This window comes from Pimephales promelas, chromosome 20 (assembly GCF_988280905.1).
Source record: "Pimephales promelas chromosome 20, fPimPro1.hap1.1, whole genome shotgun sequence".
NCBI lineage: Eukaryota > Metazoa > Chordata > Actinopteri > Cypriniformes > Leuciscidae > Pimephales > Pimephales promelas.
The window spans coordinates 18594224-18614934 of record NC_142788.1 but is presented as its reverse complement, the minus strand read 5'-3'; the positions used below and the strand labels follow the sequence as shown (position 1 = coordinate 18614934).

At 36.7% G+C, this 20711-nt stretch overlaps 1 protein-coding gene across 12 annotated transcripts in view; it reads right to left on the bottom strand.

Annotated features, from left to right (window-relative positions):
* Positions 1-20711, bottom strand: part of rap1gapa (RAP1 GTPase activating protein a) — a 91822-nt gene that overhangs the window by 32055 nt on the left and 39056 nt on the right. For 8 of the 12 annotated variants that reach the window (XM_089124146.1, XM_089124138.1, XM_089124139.1 and 5 more), the window contains exons 3-7: positions 14826-14919; positions 3616-3651; positions 1169-1216; positions 685-723; positions 375-560 (exon numbers count right to left, since the gene is read on the bottom strand). In XM_089124146.1, the coding sequence (XP_088980272.1) occupies positions 375-560; positions 685-723; positions 1169-1216; positions 3616-3633 (291 nt within the window). In that variant the 5' untranslated portion in view covers positions 3634-3651; positions 14826-14919. Of the gene's footprint in view, positions 1-374; positions 561-684; positions 724-1168; positions 1217-3615; positions 3652-7217; positions 7396-14825; positions 14920-18884; positions 19045-20711 lie in introns of those variants that run through there. The other 4 variants (XM_089124142.1, XM_089124143.1, XM_039652589.2 and 1 more) reach the window with 4 other exon arrangements.

The window sequence follows — 20711 nt, the reverse complement described above, 5'->3', positions numbered from 1 at the left end:
ATAGTAATTTAAAAAAATATTGCGTGCTGCGCGCCTGCGTCAGACTGGCCGACAGGATTCAGTGAGTTATTAAAATCGCGATAATCAAACACGGTTTTAATGATAATTAAATTTTAAACGATAATACTAACCGTCAGTACATTTTATCACGGTTTATCGTGAAACCGGTTATCGTCCCATCCCTAGTTCAAACTTATAGTGCATAAATATAGTGCCTGAAACATATAGTGCACATGGAATTATAATATATGTATGGACCATTTTATGACAAGAAAGTCATACAGTTTTCTAATATAATGGCATGAAGGTGATTAAATGATGACATGATTAACCACTTTTGGTTGAACTATTACTTTGTTTAAACAAATCCTCACCTTGCCCAGAAAATGTTTCCTGTAGATCTTAGCTGTGTTGTTGCACTCCAGTTTGAAACGTGAGGTGGGAGACAGGAGCTGCTCTGGGTCAATCCCATTGCTCAGCTTGTGATTGGTCCCTTCAATCCAATAACCCCCAAACTGGGGCAGCAGAATCAAGGGAAATGGACTCTGCCTGCCGAGAACCTGACAGAGACAGCAAATAAAAACAATTACACTGGCAGTCAATCGTCCAAGCCCACAGTAAATTCCACTGAGATATCGACTGTAACAACAAATTCTGTCAGCCGTTTATTTTGAGCCGGTTTACCTCATGAACGCTGGGGTAAGGAATGTAGTCTTCTTCAGTCTGTGACAAAATGATGTTCAAAACATTAATTATGCAGCGGATGCATTTGGTCGCAACAGACCGTTTTTAAACTCCAATGACACAAGGAGCAAAAACCACACTGCTTGCTCATCTGCTGCTTTATTTAAAAGAGCTAACTCACTAACTGTACATGGTACAATCGGTTTGATTCTTTACATTCACTGAGGCCTCGGGCGGGCCAGAGAATATTGCTCAGCACCAGCTAATCTTATTTGATTGCAGTTCCATTAGTGCAAGGGAAAGTGGGCTACGGATGTCTTTGAAAACTAGATGAACCAGCTTGACTGATAACCGGCTTTTTCTATTTGAAGCCGTCTGCCCGCAGATAAAACAGCAGCCCGTGGCCCTCAGACAATACGTGTTTTGTATTATTGTGAGTGTGCGTGTGTACAGGGACAAAAGAGAGACGGTGAGGTGAACATACTTTGAGAGGAGGAGGAAGAGTGCTTCGCTGCTCGTCCATTCTGCTGCTCTGAAAGATAAAAAGAAAGAATCTGTCAGCCTTATAGCAGGCCTGTGAGCTCACGTGTGGAAGCAAAAATAACACTTTGGTTCTGTTTATACTTTTATGCCTTTTAAAAAAGAAAAGGAAATATCAGTTTATAAATTACAAGAATATACATCTTAAGAAAGACACAATGGGAATATCATTCTAGGAGCAATTCACTTTTATGCATAGTATTTAGAATTTAAATTAATATAATGGTTACACTATTTTACAGTTCGTGCACCAACATGTACTTTCAGGATACTTACCTAAAAAAGTACTTGGTAATATAAGGTAACTAGATGGGTTAAGGTTAGGTTCAGGGTAAATACCTAGTTATTACTGTAACAAGTACATACTATGTACATGGGGAACAGGATTGTAAAATAAAGTGTAAAATAAGGCAGTTAGCGGAACAATACAATCTTAGCAAATTCCACTTTAGCAAAAATAAAAAATACTAATTAATGTAATTATTATAATGTAATCTGTCCTTAAAGTGTTAGTTAAGATATTAAGATATTTTTGGTTAATTGAGATATTTTTGATGAAATCTGAGAGCTGGATCACTCCTGCATACTAGTCCATAGGCTTCTTGAGGGATTGAAACTTGCTGGCCTCGAAAAGTTATTAAAGACATCGTTAAAACAGTCCAAGTAACTACAGTGGCTCAATCTTAAGTTTATCAAGCGACGAGAATACTTTTTGTGCGCAAAAAACAACAAAAATAATGACTTTATTTCAACAATTCATTTACTTCTCTATCTGCCTCGAGTCAGGTTACTAGTTTAACAGCGTAAGCTTCAGTAGTTGTACGTCACACGCATCACACACATGACCAGCGTCGGCCAATAGTGAGCCTACGTGTGACGTCATACTATGTTAACTGACTAGAGGCCCATAGAGAAGTAAATGAATAGTTGAAATAAAGTCGTTATTTTTGTTTGTTTCTGCGCACAAAAAGTGTTCTCGTCGCTTGATAAAGTTAAGATTGAGCCACTGTAGTCACTTGGACTATTTTAACGATGTCTTTAATAAATTTTCGAGGCCAGCAAGTTTCAATGCCATGAAAAAAGTTAAACGGAATAATGGGACATTCATAGAAAAGATTATGAAAGACCATAAAATCTTTTTAAAAGAATGTTCACATGCACTTAAACAATATTTTAAAAGAGCAAATGACTTTGGGTAGACAAGCCGAAAGACAGAAAAAAATATCAGCCTTTAGATCAGTCTTAGATAATGAACTGTTTTTTATTCTCTTTAATCCGGTTTCATGAATATGGCAGACAATGGAGCACAAGATCAAAGCACGATTGTAACCGTGCAGGGAGAAGACGTTCAAATATTTACAAGGCTATTTACAGTCATTATACAAAATATAACATCCTGAAGTTGTAAATATCAAATCATTTGTCCATTTCTTTAACTAAAATGCTGAAGATAAAAAAGATACCCACGCAGGGCTGAATATAACTCTACTAAGAACTGCTGTAGATTTGAAATGCTGCACTGAGATGCAACAGAGATTGAATGTCTGACCTATTTGATGACGAATTCCAGCAGACCAACACATTTGTAATTTAAAACATCTTGCACATCTAGCTGAGCTTTTCTTTTGTATAATGTCATCCCGAAGCAACGCAACAGTAAATCAGATCCAATTTCAATGTCATGTTGTTCTCTGAAACATTAAGGTGCATTTAGTGCACTTGTTATCATTAGACATCTTCATTGTCCTAAGTTAGAGATAACAACCGTAATATCAAATGACTAAGATCAATATGTCTCTGTGTACTCAACAGCAGGATCTTGCATTTAATCACCACCATAGATAGTGACTAATTTGTTCTCCACAAATTTAAATCATGTTCTCATTGTAGATATGGCAACTGTAAGACTGTGATAATCAGAGCCCAACGATAAATATATTTTTTGTTATATGTATTAATAATAAACACATAAATAACTTTAACTTTCCCCATAAAAGAATAAAAAACTATTTGCTTCAAAAAAGGGTCATATTTTTAATTTAACACTACAATCCAAATTGCAATGTAATCAGATTTATAATTAAAAAATCATATATTATTCATATTTATACGAGGAATGTTGTTTGCAACAACAAACGTTTTCACATGCACATGACAACGAGTACAGTGTGTAAATTAAATGACTGGCCCCAGGGTCATCCTTATGTGGTTATAAATGAATAAACGTCCTCATTATTTACTGGAATGACCTTCAACTACAGTAAAAGACATGCAAGTGCAACTATGTAGCCAGTGAAGACAGCTCATTCAGGGGTTAATGGAAAGTATTTACATCAAAGATGAAAGGCAGAGGGGAGAGGAAAAAAACGAGAAAAGTAAAAGAAACGTTACCTGCATTTTCTCAATCATTTCAAATAAATCAGTAGTCTGGAAGAAAGGAGAGGAGATGAGATGAAATGAGATGAGATGAGATGAGTTCAGAGCTGACCCCTAGATTACTGTACATTCTCATGATGTGAGAGGGGTGTGGCTGACAACACACACGACACACTGCAGTGTGGGACACACACACCTACTGAAAATATATCTCTCATCATTTAAAGTACTCAGACTGCAGCCATAGTCTTACAACAAAATGCATTTTATTAGCCAGTTAACTTTATCAACTAACTTATAAATAAGTTTTTTTTAATGGGATGGAAAGTTTTTTCCACATATTACACATTTTAAAGTGCCCCATTCTGCTTTTCAGATATTACATTTCATATACTGTGTAATGTACAGTAGCTGTTTGTGAATGTAAAAGGGCTGCAAACTTTCAAAGCTCAAAGTGGACAATAAATGGAGTGATTGTTTCCCTAGGAAAGAACCGATTCTGAACTGCCTGAAATGAGTCGTCAGTAATTCATACATAATTTTCAAACAATTTGCATAATGCTAGCCTATGGTCTTTATTGGCTGCCCACAAACTATGTTTACTTTGACCCGTTCTCAAACACTGTAGTTGTAGCTGAGGCCTGGAAGAGTTAAGTCTGTGTTGTTTACATGTTGAGAAGACGTTGTTTTCTGCACTGAGTGAGATGAAATCCCCTTTGCATGCACTTCCAAAGGATGAGGACTCGGGGCTCGAATTGATATGATCAAACCGACAACATTGCTACTGTTTGTATCTCTGTGCATACAAGTGCTGAGGAAGCCCCACAGCTGAAATTCAGATACGCTGTAAGCTATAGACCAATCACAACAGACAGGGCCATCTGACCAATCAGAGCAGAGTAGGCTCTCAGAAAAGACAGGTTTAGAGAGACCGAATCCTTGTTTGAACCATTAAACTGCAAAAAAAAAAAAAAAAAAAAAAAAAAAGAGGTGATGAAGTGATTTTTGATCTTGGATGCTTATATTGTAGGAGACCTCCAAAACTAAATTAGGAACCTTTAAAATAGGGGCACTTTAGCAATAATACAACATTCTTTAGGAGTATGAAAGTGTTTTTGGATCCTTGCATGATTTATTATAGCCAAGTGCATTCAACATTGGGTGGTGGCAACATTAGTTTTGGCCTAACTAACTACAGTGGAACTGGCATTTCCTCTTTAGCCCGATGGCAGCATGAATTTTAGATGGAGAAAATGTTTAGAGATATATAACTTATTCAAAAGCTCTCATATTTGGAAAAAATGCTTATTTGTCTTTGTAGCAATGAAGTTTCTTATAATTGCATACAATTATAATTAGTTATAATTGGCTGCTGTTGTAGTTTTTAATCATATCCCATGTGCATATGCCAATTAGCAATATGACACAGAGGCATTCAATTTCACAGTTTGAGGCAAATTATTGAAATTCATGGCACACATGTAATATTTAGCTTCTACATCTCAAATGCACTTGTTTTGTTTCCTAAAACGTCTCATTATTAATTCTGACTGATTCCCATTACCATGTTCTTATCTGACAGCTGATGTGACTCTAGTGAGCTTATTCTAGCCTGGAGAACTTCTCAGACACAAACAGTAGTCCAGACACAGAGTTCAGTCCAGCCTTTGGGACAGACCCAGAGACAACGTGAATGTTGGAGTGGAAACAATTATCTTCGATCAGTGGAGATTGTAGTCTGGATACATTTCTCACAGTCTTAAACAAACACTTTGTGTCCTTTAGCACATTGTTGAGGACATTGTATGAGTCCTCCACCATCGACAAACAAACCCTACTGCTGTCTTGAAAACAAACTTCAGGAAACTGAACCACGTCAGGTGAAATACAACTGACACGAGGTCAGAAGAGTCCCGCACAGGGGAGGAGTGGGACCAAAAAATCTACCGGGAAATTTCGCAGACCACCGGCCCTCGTCGCCTACACGATTTTAATAGCCGATAGCATTTACAGTTTTACTGATTTAAAAGGAACTTTGTTGTACAATGCTGGAGTAAAGTTCATAAATGGTCGTTCTTTCCCATAGGAGTTTCTAAAGCTATGTTGGGTGGACTCCACAAGAAAATTTTGGACATTTTAAGGTTAAATGCATCAATCTCATGCTCTCTGAAAGATCAAAATTAAGAGCTTCAACCCATGAACTGCTCGTTGAACAAAGAAAAAGCATTAATTTGTACCAGGACAATAAAGAGGGCTCAAACATCTTTTTAGTTATGAGAGTCGTTATGATCGCGTGAGCAAAGTAATCACGCAGCACAAACAGGATGCTATTCTAATGTCAATTATTATAATGGCACAAGGCCATATCATGGTTTCAATTTTAGTTCGTTGGCAAAATGTAACGCTAGAGACCTTAATGTTAGGTTTTACATTTTACATCTTTACATATGTGTCGGGAAAAGGGAAAAGGGAGAAGAGAGAGTTCGGCAAAAGGTGGATTCGAACTCGCGTTCAGCGCATCAAAAGCTGCTTTCAAGCACTTCACGCCCTACGCCGCTGAAGCTGTCTGAAGTCGGGCTTCTTTTTGCGGTAAAGACAGGAACTTAGTGCACATATGTGCTCCGTTATAGAAAATGAAAAAAAAAATTAAAAAATGTTTTCTTCCCTTAGCTTGGGCCCCAAGTGCACATGGCGAACTTCCAATGAACACATTTTATCAGACCGGCCCTCGCGGCCTCGAAACACTACCGGCCCACCGGAAAAACTCCTGACTCTTCCGATTGCCACTCCGCTACTGGTCCTGCACCACAAACACATTACCAAAGGGCCTCTTAGGCCAAATGACTAACCAAACACCAGATGGTTAAGTCATTTAATAATACTACTAACCTCTGAATTATGTGCACTTTATGGTTCAGAGTAATTAGTATCCTCCCTAAACAAACATACACAGATGAACAAACACCTATTGGATAACAGAAATATTGTAAATATAATGAAATGATATAATTCAGTATAATATTGATATATATTAACCTGCACTGCAACATAGGGGGAAAAAATGTAATCTTTTGAAACATATAGCAGCTGAATGGATTATTTTAAAGGCAAAATCCATTTGATCTTGAGATAAAAATAAAGGTAACTAAATATGACGGACAGTGATTAGGCTTGAAAAGACAAATCTGCAGCAAAATGATAGTGCATGTTAGTTTGCACTGATAGCAGCTCTGTCAGTGATGGGAGGAAATCCATTTTCTCTTTTCTAGCTTGCATTAAAAATCGCTGCACAAGGAAAAGGAAAACCTTTGATATTTTTCTGGAAGAAACATGTAAATGTGTCAATGTGCATGAAATATATCCTGCGATGGCAGAACTTGCACAAATCAAATATATCCTACTCTCTTCACACTCATAATCAGTAATAATAAGTAAAATAATTTATTTTAGTTTACTTGCTGTTGGTTTTAGCAATATTTTGCTGCGCAGAATTAACTATTAAGAATAATTTTGTTCCAGTTCTCCTTTTTTCTCGAACTCGAACACTGTTGCAAAAACAGATCTTTACCTCCCAGCATATATCCAATGTAATTAGACTGCAGATTTCACATACTTACTCCATCAGGTCTTTTCCAATGAGCAACTGTCACTTGCAGTGGGTTGAGCTGTGAATTCTGACTTTTAGCCATTTTTCAAAAAGTAAAATCCAAAGCCTCTATTTGAAAATTTCTGTCAAAAAGCAAAATATGGTGTGGAGGCTGCAAAGCTACAAAGTCCTTTCTCCTCAGAAGTGACAAGAAACATTCAGCCCAGAGAGCTTCAGCAGGTTCCATGTCAATAAAGTGAGAAAACTCCAGCTGGGCAGCACTAGACTGCAGTGTGTACTCTGGGAGGTGTGTGCATGTCTGTAACCTGAAGTCTAATTGTGTATTTAAGCATTAAGATCCTTTAACTCCAGGTGCTCTGGAGTCTTTCCTCTCTCAGGGAACACAGAGTTGTGGAAGAGACGTTGCAATACGTTGCAATTAGCTTTCTCTCCGTCTTGTACTTTTTCTTTCTCTCACTGGGAGGGCTTCAGGATAAAAACTGAGCTGAGCTTGAATCTGTTCTTTCAGCCAGACAAGCCTGAGCAGAGTCGTACTGACTCGTCAACTCTGTTCCAAAACCTAGTGCAACATTGTAACCAGGGTTTGAATAGGGTTAGGTGTCTTGCTCACTTGGTCAGGTGGAACCACCAACCTTCCGGTTTGTAGACAACCTCTGAGCCACTGCCGCCCCTTTACAGACTTCACAGCATGTCTAAATTGCCACTTTTAGGGATTGTGCAAAAACATTGTTTTTGTGTGTGTCCCTTTAAATGCAAATAAGCTGCTACTTCCGGCACAGAGGGTGGAGCTTCGAGAGCTCGTTCTTCGGTGACAGAGAATCTATAGACCTACCGAACCGAAATATTTTTAAGGATGGCCATAAAATGGTGAATAATACTTATGTAAGAGCACCTAATCCTGGTTGTAAGCCTAAATTTCACATAAACTGTAAACGTATCCTGATTGGTTGATTAGAATGTTGTTCCAGGATCGGTTAATTTTTTTCTTTGTGCACAGGTTTGTGCCACATTAAACAAGCTAAAAATTGTTCTGCTTATCTCCGAATAGTTTATAAAGGTAAAGAGTAAAGAGGTAAAGGTAAATACATGAGTTTGGCTAAAGTGAAGTATGCCTGGGCTGATCAACATGCAGAGGCCGTCCTATAGCTAATTTGACCACTGTCTCGGGACAAAATCTCAATTAAAGCACGCTGTTGCCTAAGTGTGCAATCAGTATATACTTGCCAGAGAAGTATGATGAACGGTGTCTCAGAGGGTGTAAAGGAGAGATGCAAAACTGGCGGCTTATGTAGGCGAGAGCGACTGTTGTTAATTTGACTGGCATCATTATTTGAGTGAATTGTCCCGTTTAAACTCTAATAGGCCTTTAACACTTAAACTCTATTTGGAGATTTCAGCAGAGCCTACCCACTGATCTTTAATGACTTTTGCCTGAAAAGCAATTCACAACATTTCCAGGAACCACTGATACACTAAAATATTTATCTAAAATGTAACAACCTTGTTTGCTCAGTAACTTTTGATCAAAAGTAAAACTGACTTTGCACTGAAACAACCTGTTCTAAAAAGACTAAGATCATGAATATATTAGGCAAATTAGTTTACATTGCAAGCTAATCTTCTTGCAGAGCTTGGACACATTGAAGATGCTGAATAATCATATATTTTAGAAGAGGTGAACAATAAATTGTCCAAACCTTAATTAATCGTACAAAAATTGTACTGTTATAAGTAGCTCAAGTATACCCAGAAATAAATCTTTGATATTGTATAGCTATACAAACAGATGAATCGGCACATTTGGGTTGAACTATAGCGACTTACTGTAGAGATTAAAGTGAGTAGATTTTTTCAAAATGTTCTGAGGATTTTTTTTTTTCATAGTTATTTATGATTCATGCCAACCTGCCAGACAGAACTGGCAGTAAAGCTTAAAGTCAGCGAGTGGATTTGGAAATGGAAATGCCTGCAGGGATAAGCAGAAATGAACAAATCTATTTAACTGGTCTTCAAGAGACATTGTGAATACATTTTAAAAGAAATGATAAAGAGCTGGTATGGTTATTTCTGTTTTAGACTCAGCCAAATAACAAAAATATACCAATGGATTTTTTTTATTTTTTTATTAAAGAAAGACAAATAATCAGTCTAAAATGTTTCTTGCGCAACAAATCAGCATCTTATAATGATTTCTGAATGATCATGTGCCGCACTTTAGATTAGGGTCCAATTTTCACTATTAACAAACTATTAACTACAATGTTTGCCACAATAAACTCATAATTATTGCTTATTAATAGCTAGAAAGACAGTTGTTAAGTTTAGGTATGGGTAGGATTAAGGGATGTAGAATATGGTCATACAGAACAACACATTAATATGTGCTTTATACTGTAGTTAACAAACAGCCAATAACCTAGTAATATGCATGTTAATAAGCAACTAGTAAAAGTGAGAATTAGACCCTAAACTGAAGTGTTACCGGATCATGTGATACAGAAGACTGGAGTAATGATGTAGAAAATTCAGCTTTGTCATCACAAATTACATTTTAAAATTTACTAAAATAGAAAACAATTACTTTAATAATGTAATACTATTTTTTTCTGTATTTTTGAACAAATAAGTCTTCATATTTTACTAAATCTGTACTTCATACGTCCACTAAAAATCACTGTTGTAAAAGCAAAAATGGCTCAGCAAATTGAAGATAGTCTGAATGTACAGTAATGGCATTTTGTGGCCACTGTTTCTAGAAGAGAAAGTTCTCTTTCCTTTTTTTAAAAGTCATATCTGCACAATCAAGGGGTGATCAAAGTGGACTTCACTGAAACTTTGTCAGACAAACATGTGGAGAAAAATGTCCTGTCTTTCAACAGAGCTCAGAGAGAGAAAGGCATACTGATGGGCTTACTGGACTGATGCACGATGATGTCAGAGGCATTATCTCCACTGTGAAATCAGGCCAATCCTTAATTAATAATCCCCTTCATGTGATTCTCTAGTCAGTCTCTCTCTCTGTCCTGTCCATGACCATCCTCAGCTCAGCACAAATTAAACTAAATGAATCTAACTTTAGAAGATGCTGCTATTAGACTAGCAGAAAAGCAGTGCTTCTCTCCAGAGCAGATCACTATCATCTCAAGCAGTGTCGCAAGCCTGTATGGATAAATAGGATCTTGTTTTTTAATATATATATTTTTGGGACTTTCAACATTTTTATGAGATTAGATAGAGGACATCAAAAGGAAATTATTGGGGAAAGAAAGGAAATGTGAAACAGGCCCGCATATTCCACACATATATATATATATATAAATAAGTTTGTGACATTTATTTTAATTTAGATCTTCGCAGGTGCTGCCTATCATCTCAGTTATAAGTTGCTAGTGTCCTTTCTCTTTACAGCAGAGGGGTGTCATATGGAAGCAGGCAGCCCCATATGCTCCTTGTTTTACAGCTGATCTAACACACGCTAACACTCCAGGCCTTTGTTGCTACTGTGTGTTTTCATTTTTAGTGCTTTCGAAACAATTAAAAAAGAATGGTGAGACATTGCCATTAGCGTTCAATCAGCAGCGCCTCACAGAAGGGCGTCTCAGGCCTGCAGCATGTACGTCAGAGGTGAAAAAAGGACTTGCATCTAACACTGGGTCAGAATTAGACGGTGCGTAAAACTAAAATCCTCTCTGACGTGGCAGTCTCTTATGTAAATGACATCAAACTGCACAAAGCATGATTCAGTGGAGAACTGCTCTGGCATTACAACTATAAAGTTGCACAAACACGTCTCTTGGTGGATATTTGTAAAATTATTAAAGTCAAATATTATTTATGTGCAAGGTCCAAATTGCAGATGAATTGGGAAAAAATAACCAACTGAATAAGTACTAATAAGAGATAAATGATCACAAATAAAACCCATAATAACCAACAGAATATGCACAAAATATGAGATATTTATGAATGTTAGACAACGAGAAGAAATGGAGAGATAATTGAGACTCTTTCTCCTGAGAAAAAGATCCCATAATTTTAGGTCAGGTATGTCCTATTCAGAGCTTCAGAAGAGATCTCAACAATGTCAATGATGCTGGATTTCCTGAAGATACAATACACACGTCTGCAATTAACTTTCAGACATTTTAACATTTTTCACCAAATTCTCAGACCCGTTTATCTGACCACAATCCACATTAATGTTATTACTCTGCCAACAACTGTCTCATTTGTATCTATACTGTACTTATTTCATTTCAGCAGAAACATCTGGCATAAAGCTGATATTTAAAGGGATAGTTCACAAAAATCTTTGGGGGGTGAAAATCATTTACTCACCCTTATGTCATTCTAAACCTGTATAACGTTCTTTCCTGTTAAACACAAAAGAATTTATTCTTCAAAATGTTAAAATCATTTTGTAAAAATGTATTTTATAATTAACTTTTTATCTTTAGTCAAATCAGCTTAGATAAATAATGTGTTTCAGATAACACATTATTTTGAATTTCTATTTACTAAACCAAACTGCACTGTATTAATTAAAGTCCCCGTGAACCGGAAGTTGCAAACGATTTTTCTCCAGTGCTGTGACGTATTTCCAAGTGAAACGGAATATTGAACAGAGGGCAGGGTTTTACTCTAGCGCTCCTCCTCTCCATCTCTCGCTCATAGCAAACTAACGGTTTGAGGGGAGTGGTTAAGCGTTTCCCCACCCAAGTTGTGAAACCTACGTCATCAGAAAAAGAAACCGTTCCAGACCGGAAGTAACTTTTCAGATTTTGATTAAAGATTACCAAGGTAAAACATTTTTTAAATATATTTTCACTTGCGCGGATTAATTGTTCACCACAAGACTAGTAATATGCGCTAGCAAAGTAAATAGGTTCAATTTTGATTTCACGGGGACTTTAAATTTAATTTCAATTAACTCAAAATTTTAAAGTGCCCCTAGAACTATGGATTTTTTTTAAAATGACCTTTCATGTAGCATGTAACATAGCTCTAAGTTAATGAAAACATCCTGCAATGTTTTAAATCTGAAAGTGCACCGTATATAAAGTTATTCTTTCAAAAGTAGGAGTCGACTGAGTCAATTAAATGAATCGTTGTTCAAACGGGTCATGAGCCGCTTTATTGTGACGTCAAGATGAAACATTAGCATATTGCCCACTCATTTATTGCGCATGGACACCAGGGAAAACTTGAACCTCAAACACTGCAGCTGATTCCTGTGGATACTGGATAGCATCATGTCGAGAAGAAGCTGTGCTCTATAATGTGAAGGTAAATCCAGTTTTTTCACAGCCCAAAGATGAGCAAAATCTCGGAAATCAAAACTCGAATCAAATCTTCTCAAATCTCGGAATTCAATGCAGGATTCGTGAAACGAATTGTTCTTGATAGATAGTGTTCAAAATACTTCGTTTTGAGTTTGATATTGTGTAGGTCTGCTAACTGGTGAAGTCACATTATTACAGTATTACTGAAATACTTCTGCTGATCAGCTGTGGGCCACTATTACCTAAAACTATGTCAATTAATGCAGATTGTCTGTCGTTCTCACTACTTTGAGGAAAGATTAAGCACGGAACAAGATTTGTTTTACCAATGTTTATGTTACATCAGTCATTCACGCTAGAGCTCGGCTAATGTATGCACTGTAATTGATAGTTTCCATGTGTTCACTGCACATGTGTTTGTTTGTTACACTTGTTAATGCTAATGGTGAGGAATTACAGGTGCAACATCTCATAATGTGCCTCAAACTGATTAGTGCATCACTGAGAAACGCCCTGCTCGAGTCGTCCTTCCAATGTTTCATCATCGGACTCATGCTCGGATTGCTATGGTAAATCCGACGTCATTGTTCATTACTGTGTGAAGCCTCAAGACACGCAGAGCTGATGTTGTTATGGCAATGGCCGTTTTTTTAATTTAATTGACTAACAAAAAAAAACAAAAAAAAAATGACTGGACATGATATCCAAAGACTTTTCTTTTTCCACTCATTTCTTTCTCCCATTTCATTCACGAGAGATTACCCTCTGTTGTGTTATAAGCTATGCTGCAGAATTGTGGATGCAGTTAAGGACTCTGACATCACCCAAACTTTATCCTCTTAATCGCAAGCTGAGCTCACTGAGTTTAAAAGCCCGAAAATCTCCCACACACACACTGAGATCACTCAAACTACTTACACACAGCTGCACACAATACACAAAGGATCTTATTTTTTAGCCCTGCGCTCAGACAACCTGACCCTCATATCTAACTTTGTCGGACACAATCACCAACATCGACAAAAAAATCCAAACTAAACATGGCTCAACAATGAAACTAAAACACTTTACTTAAAGAAGGGTTAAAAGGGCCCATGTACATGTATTATTTCTCTCAGGACCCTGTTTCAAGTGATACTCGATTTGTAGATCAGCAGATATAAAAAAGCAATACATATGATTTATGCAGTAGCTCAGTCTGAAAAAAAAAAAAATAGATTTTAGCTTTCCATCAGCTTAAGTTCATCCATGCAGTTGAAATTCATGCATGAGTCACAAGTTTGGCTGCGTAAGTCATTAGCACAAGCACTGAAGCTTCAACACTTGAAGGTGTATTTTAGAAGCTGATTACATGCTCTATCTGTGTATGAAAAAAAACATTTGATGAACTGATTGTAGTGATGCACCACAGAAAAGGCATTTGGATATAAAAAAATAAATGGTTAGTTTTCTCAAATCTAAAAATTACATCATCATTTACTCACCCTCATGAAATCCAAACCTGAATGAATATGTTTCTTTAATGGAACAAAGGTGATTTTTTTTTTTTTTAAATATTCTGCCCATTTCCAGTATGATGAAAGCGAATGAGAACTGTGGCTATCAACCTCCAAAATGGCAGAAAAAGCTCAACTGAAGCATCACAAATTCATACTATGATATAAGAATAGTCTTAAGAAGGCGTTGTGAGAGAAACAAACCCCAGTCATTCTTCATTGGAAACAGGTCTATTTGCTTCAGGAAAGTTAATGAGAGAAGTAGTGATTTAAAGAATCAATCTTTTGACTCAGATCTTTACAATGAATCAATTGATCTTGTCCACAAAACCAGCCTGAATGATTCACAGATTTCACACTCACTTATTCGATCTGGTCACTTCGACTTCAATCAGTCAGTTTCGCATAAATGATTGAATTTTCATTTTGTTTAAACTGTTACTCAAAGTGCGCAGTTTTAGTTCACAAAGCTGAATCCTTGGAGCTGTAAGTCACTGACTAGTTGTCAACAGATGAGTGACCTTTCCTAATCCATACTATTTTGACCAGCAATAGTCTCACGGAGTAAGGAGATGACTCAGAAACTGGCCTGACATTTGTTAATTAATAGCATCTGACATTTAATTACATCACTCTCATTTAACTGCATGGCATGCCAATCATGTGTATTAATAACAAACAGAAAAGTCCGTAATCATCCTTCTAAACACTGACTGGCCTCATGCAAATCAGCTTTAGTTGTACACAGGCTCACAGTAATGGGGCAGAGGAGGTGAGAAGTCAAGCATTGGCAGGATGGAAGGACTCTCAGCATGCAGGCAGGCTGGAGCTTTGTGATACCTTGAGGAATGCAGGGCCAGTGTGGGGCAGTGATGGCTGGAACAGTGATGGATCTAGTGTGTTAGAGATGCAAGGCTCTCCTCCATCCTGTTTCCTGTAATGAGAGAGACAGTTCAATTCAGTTTTGTTCAGGCGTACACATGTGAACATACACACAAAATAAAACTACACCAGTGGTTCGCAACCTTCTGAAAGGGTCACATCAGGGAAAACAATGTGAAATGCAAATAGTTTAGGCCTGTCAGTCAGTGAAACATTGCCTTAATTTTCACTTTGTTATTTGTTTTTTTTATAATTAAAACACATTAATGTTAACTTGACAGCCCAAATACCCAAATGCATCTGTCAGTAGATCGTATAATATAATAAATACATGTTTTTGTTGCTGAAATGAAAGACTGTGTTGTCCAATCAATCTTTATAGTTATTTATTTAGCACCAATTGATATGTCAGTAGCAAATCTAGCCAATACAATTTAATAATATAATCGTGACATGAGGATATGGTTACATCCTTATATAATATAATATATGTTTGTATTGTGTTCAGTTACCACTTGAAGCAAAATCACTTGAGAAATAACTGCTCTAAATGGCCAAAGGCCACGGGGTCACAGCAGAGGAAGGTTTAGCACTGTAATAGCTTGAATAATGACAGTTGTATCACAAACCCCCCTCCCCCCACCCCACATGGCCGTACGGTCAGCACCTCTGTGCAAGCTTTTGCATTTAGATTAGCAGGTTTCTTTGTCAGTGCAAAGCTCCATGGAGTTGCAGAAGTGATGTGCATTATATGCGGGGGTTGGTATAATCACATTTTTTTTAGACTCCTATTGTTTTGACATGAGGCCATGATTAGATTTCCCATTATACTTTAGTTGAAGAGAAACAGATTGCATTACAATGCATGCTAAATACGGTTCAGGACGACGTAAGTGAGCTAAAGAATGGCCCTGAATGCTCTATAATAAGACAGCTGATGAATTTATTCTTTGCTAAATGTTTTAATAAAAATTTACCCTGACAGACAATCCACCCGAAAGTTCAACAAGATAATACCCATTGTTGCAACGCATATCCTCTATGGTAATTCGGAAAATGGAAAACTATAAAATCTTCAGTACTATTAAATGGAATTGCACACTAACACATACCTGGTACAAGTAAGGGAATTATGCAAATCATGAAACTGAGCAAATGTACCCATAAAATTAGTACTAAATGCAATCTGTATTCAGAATAAAATGTGCCAAGCAAATAGTGCTGTGTTTTTCGAATAAGGTGGAATCTGTGAGTCTGATCTGAACAGAAACAAGGCGTATTTATGCTGAAAATGTAAATAATTTGTTTTTAAAATTAAATACACTGCAGCAGTGTTTCTGTGCATTTAACATCTGGTAAAAGGTGGTGCAGCACTTGACTGAAATTCATTCTCAGGACCTGTGTGGTGCTTGTACCATATTGCTTCAGGCAAAAAGACTTATCTGAAGGTCAATATCTGGGAAAATCCTTCTTTTTGACATCAAGGAGGGGTTGTAATGGTGTTAATAAAGTTGAGAACTATTTCAAATGTGCTTCTCTGATATTTCTGTAGTTTGTTAGAGAAAGTCAAAAGTCGAGTCTGAGCTCTACGGCAGCAGCTGCCCCGTTGCTTGCATATTCTATCCGCCATCCATCAAAACCAGACAGCTACTTTATAGGTAAATTCGATTTTAAATATATGAAAATTTACCGCAAACCATCATTTGAGGCTTCTTTTAAATTAACCTCCAGATTGCACTATAAGCCGCTTACGGATGTTTAAGTGAACTTCTGCCTTTAACAAATCTATCGATGTCTAGGTGGCGTGGATTTTTGCAGTGGATAATGGATGTGATGTAATGCAGGAGTGAACTTGCAGTGCTGGAACACAGACCTTAAATGAACCACAGCTCAGCACCAAAACAAATGATAAAACAAAACCAGCCGTACAGCTCTGCTGTATCATACGGATTTGTCCATTTGCTGATTTGCTCTATTAGACCAATTTCCATTTACTGCCCATCCTTTCAATTAATTTCAATGAATGGATCTTGGAACTGCATATCCCACTTTAAAATTGATTATTGAAGGCTTAATATGTGGTGAACTGACTAATGTAGTGATAACTTACTGTACTGTTAAACCGTCACATACACTCCCTTAAAGGATTATTAGGAACAGCATACTAATACAGTGTTTGTTTGACCCCCTTTCACCTTCAGAACAGAAAGATGCTCTATTGGGTTATACAGTACAGAGTAATACTAATTCCAGTGTATTAATTCTCTTCCTGCACAGGCAAGAAATTCCCACCGGACTGCTGAGGGAATGCTCTCGCTCAGAATTCACAACCGGGATCATTATTTCACTCCCTACAGCTGAGCAGCCCAGAAACCAATACCATGCACCAAACAGACAAAATCCTTGCTAAAGTCTGCAGGCATCACAGCCCTGTGAAACTAGAGTACAGCCATGAAATTATACATTACATTATATCAATCATTATTTAATGCTCAAACACAGCCCGTTTTGGCATTTAAAAAAAAATCTTTAAAAACATGATATACCATGGAAAACAATTACTATCATATTAGTTCAATTAATTAAATTATTGTATAAATTATATTAAGATTTTGTTGATGCAGTTTGGTGTAATAAAGTTTACTTCATAAAAAAAATATTTTTGTCAAAACTAGTCATGATGTTTAAAGAATACGGATGCACAATATATGGGTACAATATTGGTTATTAGCTAATACTATATAGCACACATGCTTTAATTGTTCTGTATTTCATAATTGATACATTTGTATAATTTGATTTTGGATATTCAATTGTGGAAGTCTTTTTCTATATTTTCTCGTTTAGATGACCTTTCTCATCTCATCTAACTGATTAATACTCAATTAAAGGTAATTTTTAAAAACACACCAAAAATTAAGTTAAATATAATATATAAAATGTAATATCAAATCTCAAAAATAATATATTTTTTCCTACTGTACATTAAAATGTTGATGCCTTGTAGCATTTTAAAAAAAATCACTTTAGAATTGAGTGTTTTTTATTGTATTTAGACAAAACAGTATCACATTTAAATATAGACCTATCATGATAATAATTATTCTTAATTAAGAATAATAATTTTATAAAATTATGGTTAATGGCATAATCCCAAATTTGAATATTGGTGCATTACTATTACAGAAGTGCATCATGAAGTTAACACTAGCAGGCAGACAAACTGATAATACTCACCTCTCAATCTCTAATTTGTGATTAATTCACCAGCATCTGAGAGCATACTAATTGTCCAATATTTCACCTCTCAGCTGCTAATATCTAAAAAACCTCTTTCTTTCACCCCCCTCTCGGTTTGCTGAGCAAGGTTCGATTGAGAGTAAATCAGATATTTATCAGAGATTTAAATAAGATATTTAAAAAAGAGGAATACAATTACATGTAAAATTACATAAACCATTAACTCCTGAGGTTCTGCTACCACACAGCAATGTTTCATTACCATCTCACCTCTGTCTTCAGCGAGTTTGCATAACCAGAGTAGATGCAGGATAAAACAAGGAGGAAGAACTATAATGAAATATGAACTATGGTCTCAGATGTGACACAGGAGAAAACTACAAAGCACTAAAAGCTCACAAGTCAATTCCTGTTTTCCACGAGCAGCTCTGAAGAATGGAGCATGACAAAAGATGCTGCTAGGTCACCCGTTAAGAAGTTAACTGTAAACGATGATCCGTGAACGAATGTTAGTTACTGCTCGCAGATGCGCTCAATGCTCTCTCTACTGCGTAGAAAATCTCCCAACATCTCACTATACGAGTTAATGAAGGCTCCTGGCAATCTGCTCGTCTCTAAAGCATATTGCACATGACACCGTTTATGAGCCGCACACCTGCCAACTGCTTTGGCCGTCCAGACAATCTCCTAACCAGTATGGCAAATGCCATAAATACCAAACCCAGTACAACTGTCATGCTTGATATTCCTGTACACAGATACAGTGTGATTACTCACTGCGTGGATGGATGTAGGATCTCCTCTCCCGTCTGACAGCGGTGAGCTTCTCAAGTCAGCCACACACCTGCTAGAAGCATTGATCCTCCCACTATCACTTCATTTGCTGTCTGTATCGCTCTCTTGCTCTTACTCTACTGCTCTTTCCCTCTCTCTTCTTTCTTTATGTGTCTCTCACCCTCCCCGTCCGCGCTCTTACGCACCCGTCCCCTCCCCCGCTCACTCACACACTGAGGGCTGTCCATCTGAGCTGTCTGATGGGGCTGCAATTAGCATTCATCGTGCTTTGCCTTAATTAAACACACCTCCCCATCACATACTGTTGCTCAGGCAACAAATTTATTAACAAATTATGTCCTATATCTCATTTAAAAAACTGTAATCCTACCTTAACATGCTATTTTTAGACAAATTGCTCTTTGTTTGTTCCTGACATCCTCTCTTGAGCCTTCGTGGAGGTTTTATATATTCAAGAGTTTGTTTCTCTTAAGTTAAGGATCAATTCAAAGCTCTTGATGTAAAGGAAGTGGATTCGATGAATGAGTGGGAATATTTGGAGACAGATAAACACAATATGGGAATTTAATAAAGGAAGTATTATCATGCTTGTCACACTAGAGGGGTGACAGCAAACATTGTCCATAGATGGAACATTGTCTTTTACCCTTGTGTGTCATTTTAAACCTGTATGACTTTTTAAGAAACAATGATAATGTACACTTGTGTAAGATAATATATGAATCTAAGGCTATACATATGGAATTATATATTTATTTAATATAATAATATATTTTATTATTTTTTAGGAAAGAAGTCTATTATGCTCATAATAAAAACACAGTAAAAACAGTAATATTAAAAATAACTATATATTAAAAGTAGTAAACGATTCCTGGACTGTATTTAAATTCTGAGCTAGATCAACCAATTCAATGAAAAGATCCACCTTGAAAGGATGATTTGTCTTTAGTAAATCATATTTGACAAAAAAAAGAGGATTTATTTAATATTGGACATGAATCCACAAAGATCCACAGAGAATATGCTTGAATCCACAGAAGAAAGAAAGTCATACAGATTTAGAACGACCTACCAATTTGGAGGCAGAATACCCATTTTGGGTGAATTATTTCTTTCAGATGCTTCTAAAAACACAACCAGTCAAATAAGCCACGGTAAACATTAAGACAACACCTTACTGCATCAGATGTCTGTAAAGCCAACACATATGACAGCAAAATACTGCTGTCCACAGCATAACTCAAAGAGATAATGCAGGATTAGTGAGCATAATCTGCAGTACTTGGAAATCAGAAAAAAACACATGGCTCATGTGCAACTCATTCAAGGAATAAAGAAGATCACGTTAAACTGAAAGGGTTGTTATTAGAATATGAAGATGGAAAATATGAAGATGGCATTTTTATTATTAAAATGTTATTAGATTGTTGAAGATGGCAGATAAAAAGACAACACATGTATATAAAATATAAAATTGTCATCTCTTTCAGACTTCCCAGAAGCTGTCATGCAACTCATATCTGATCTTTTACTCTCCGTGATAACTTAAACCACTTCTAATGGAGGCCGTCGAGCCTTAAAGGTGTTGCAGCATCCCCATCTGTCCTCTGAGAGGTGGAGGGCAGTACAAAAATGATGTTAAAACAGAGATCGGTTAGTGAGTTTAGACAACCGCCTCAGAGAAAAAGTTGTTTTTCTGTCATAAAATAGATTCGGTTCCTGTCTCAGTATCTTTCTTTAGGGAGACAAATACACAACAACAAAAGCAAAATGACTCAGACTAAAAATATAACAATTGTAAACTGA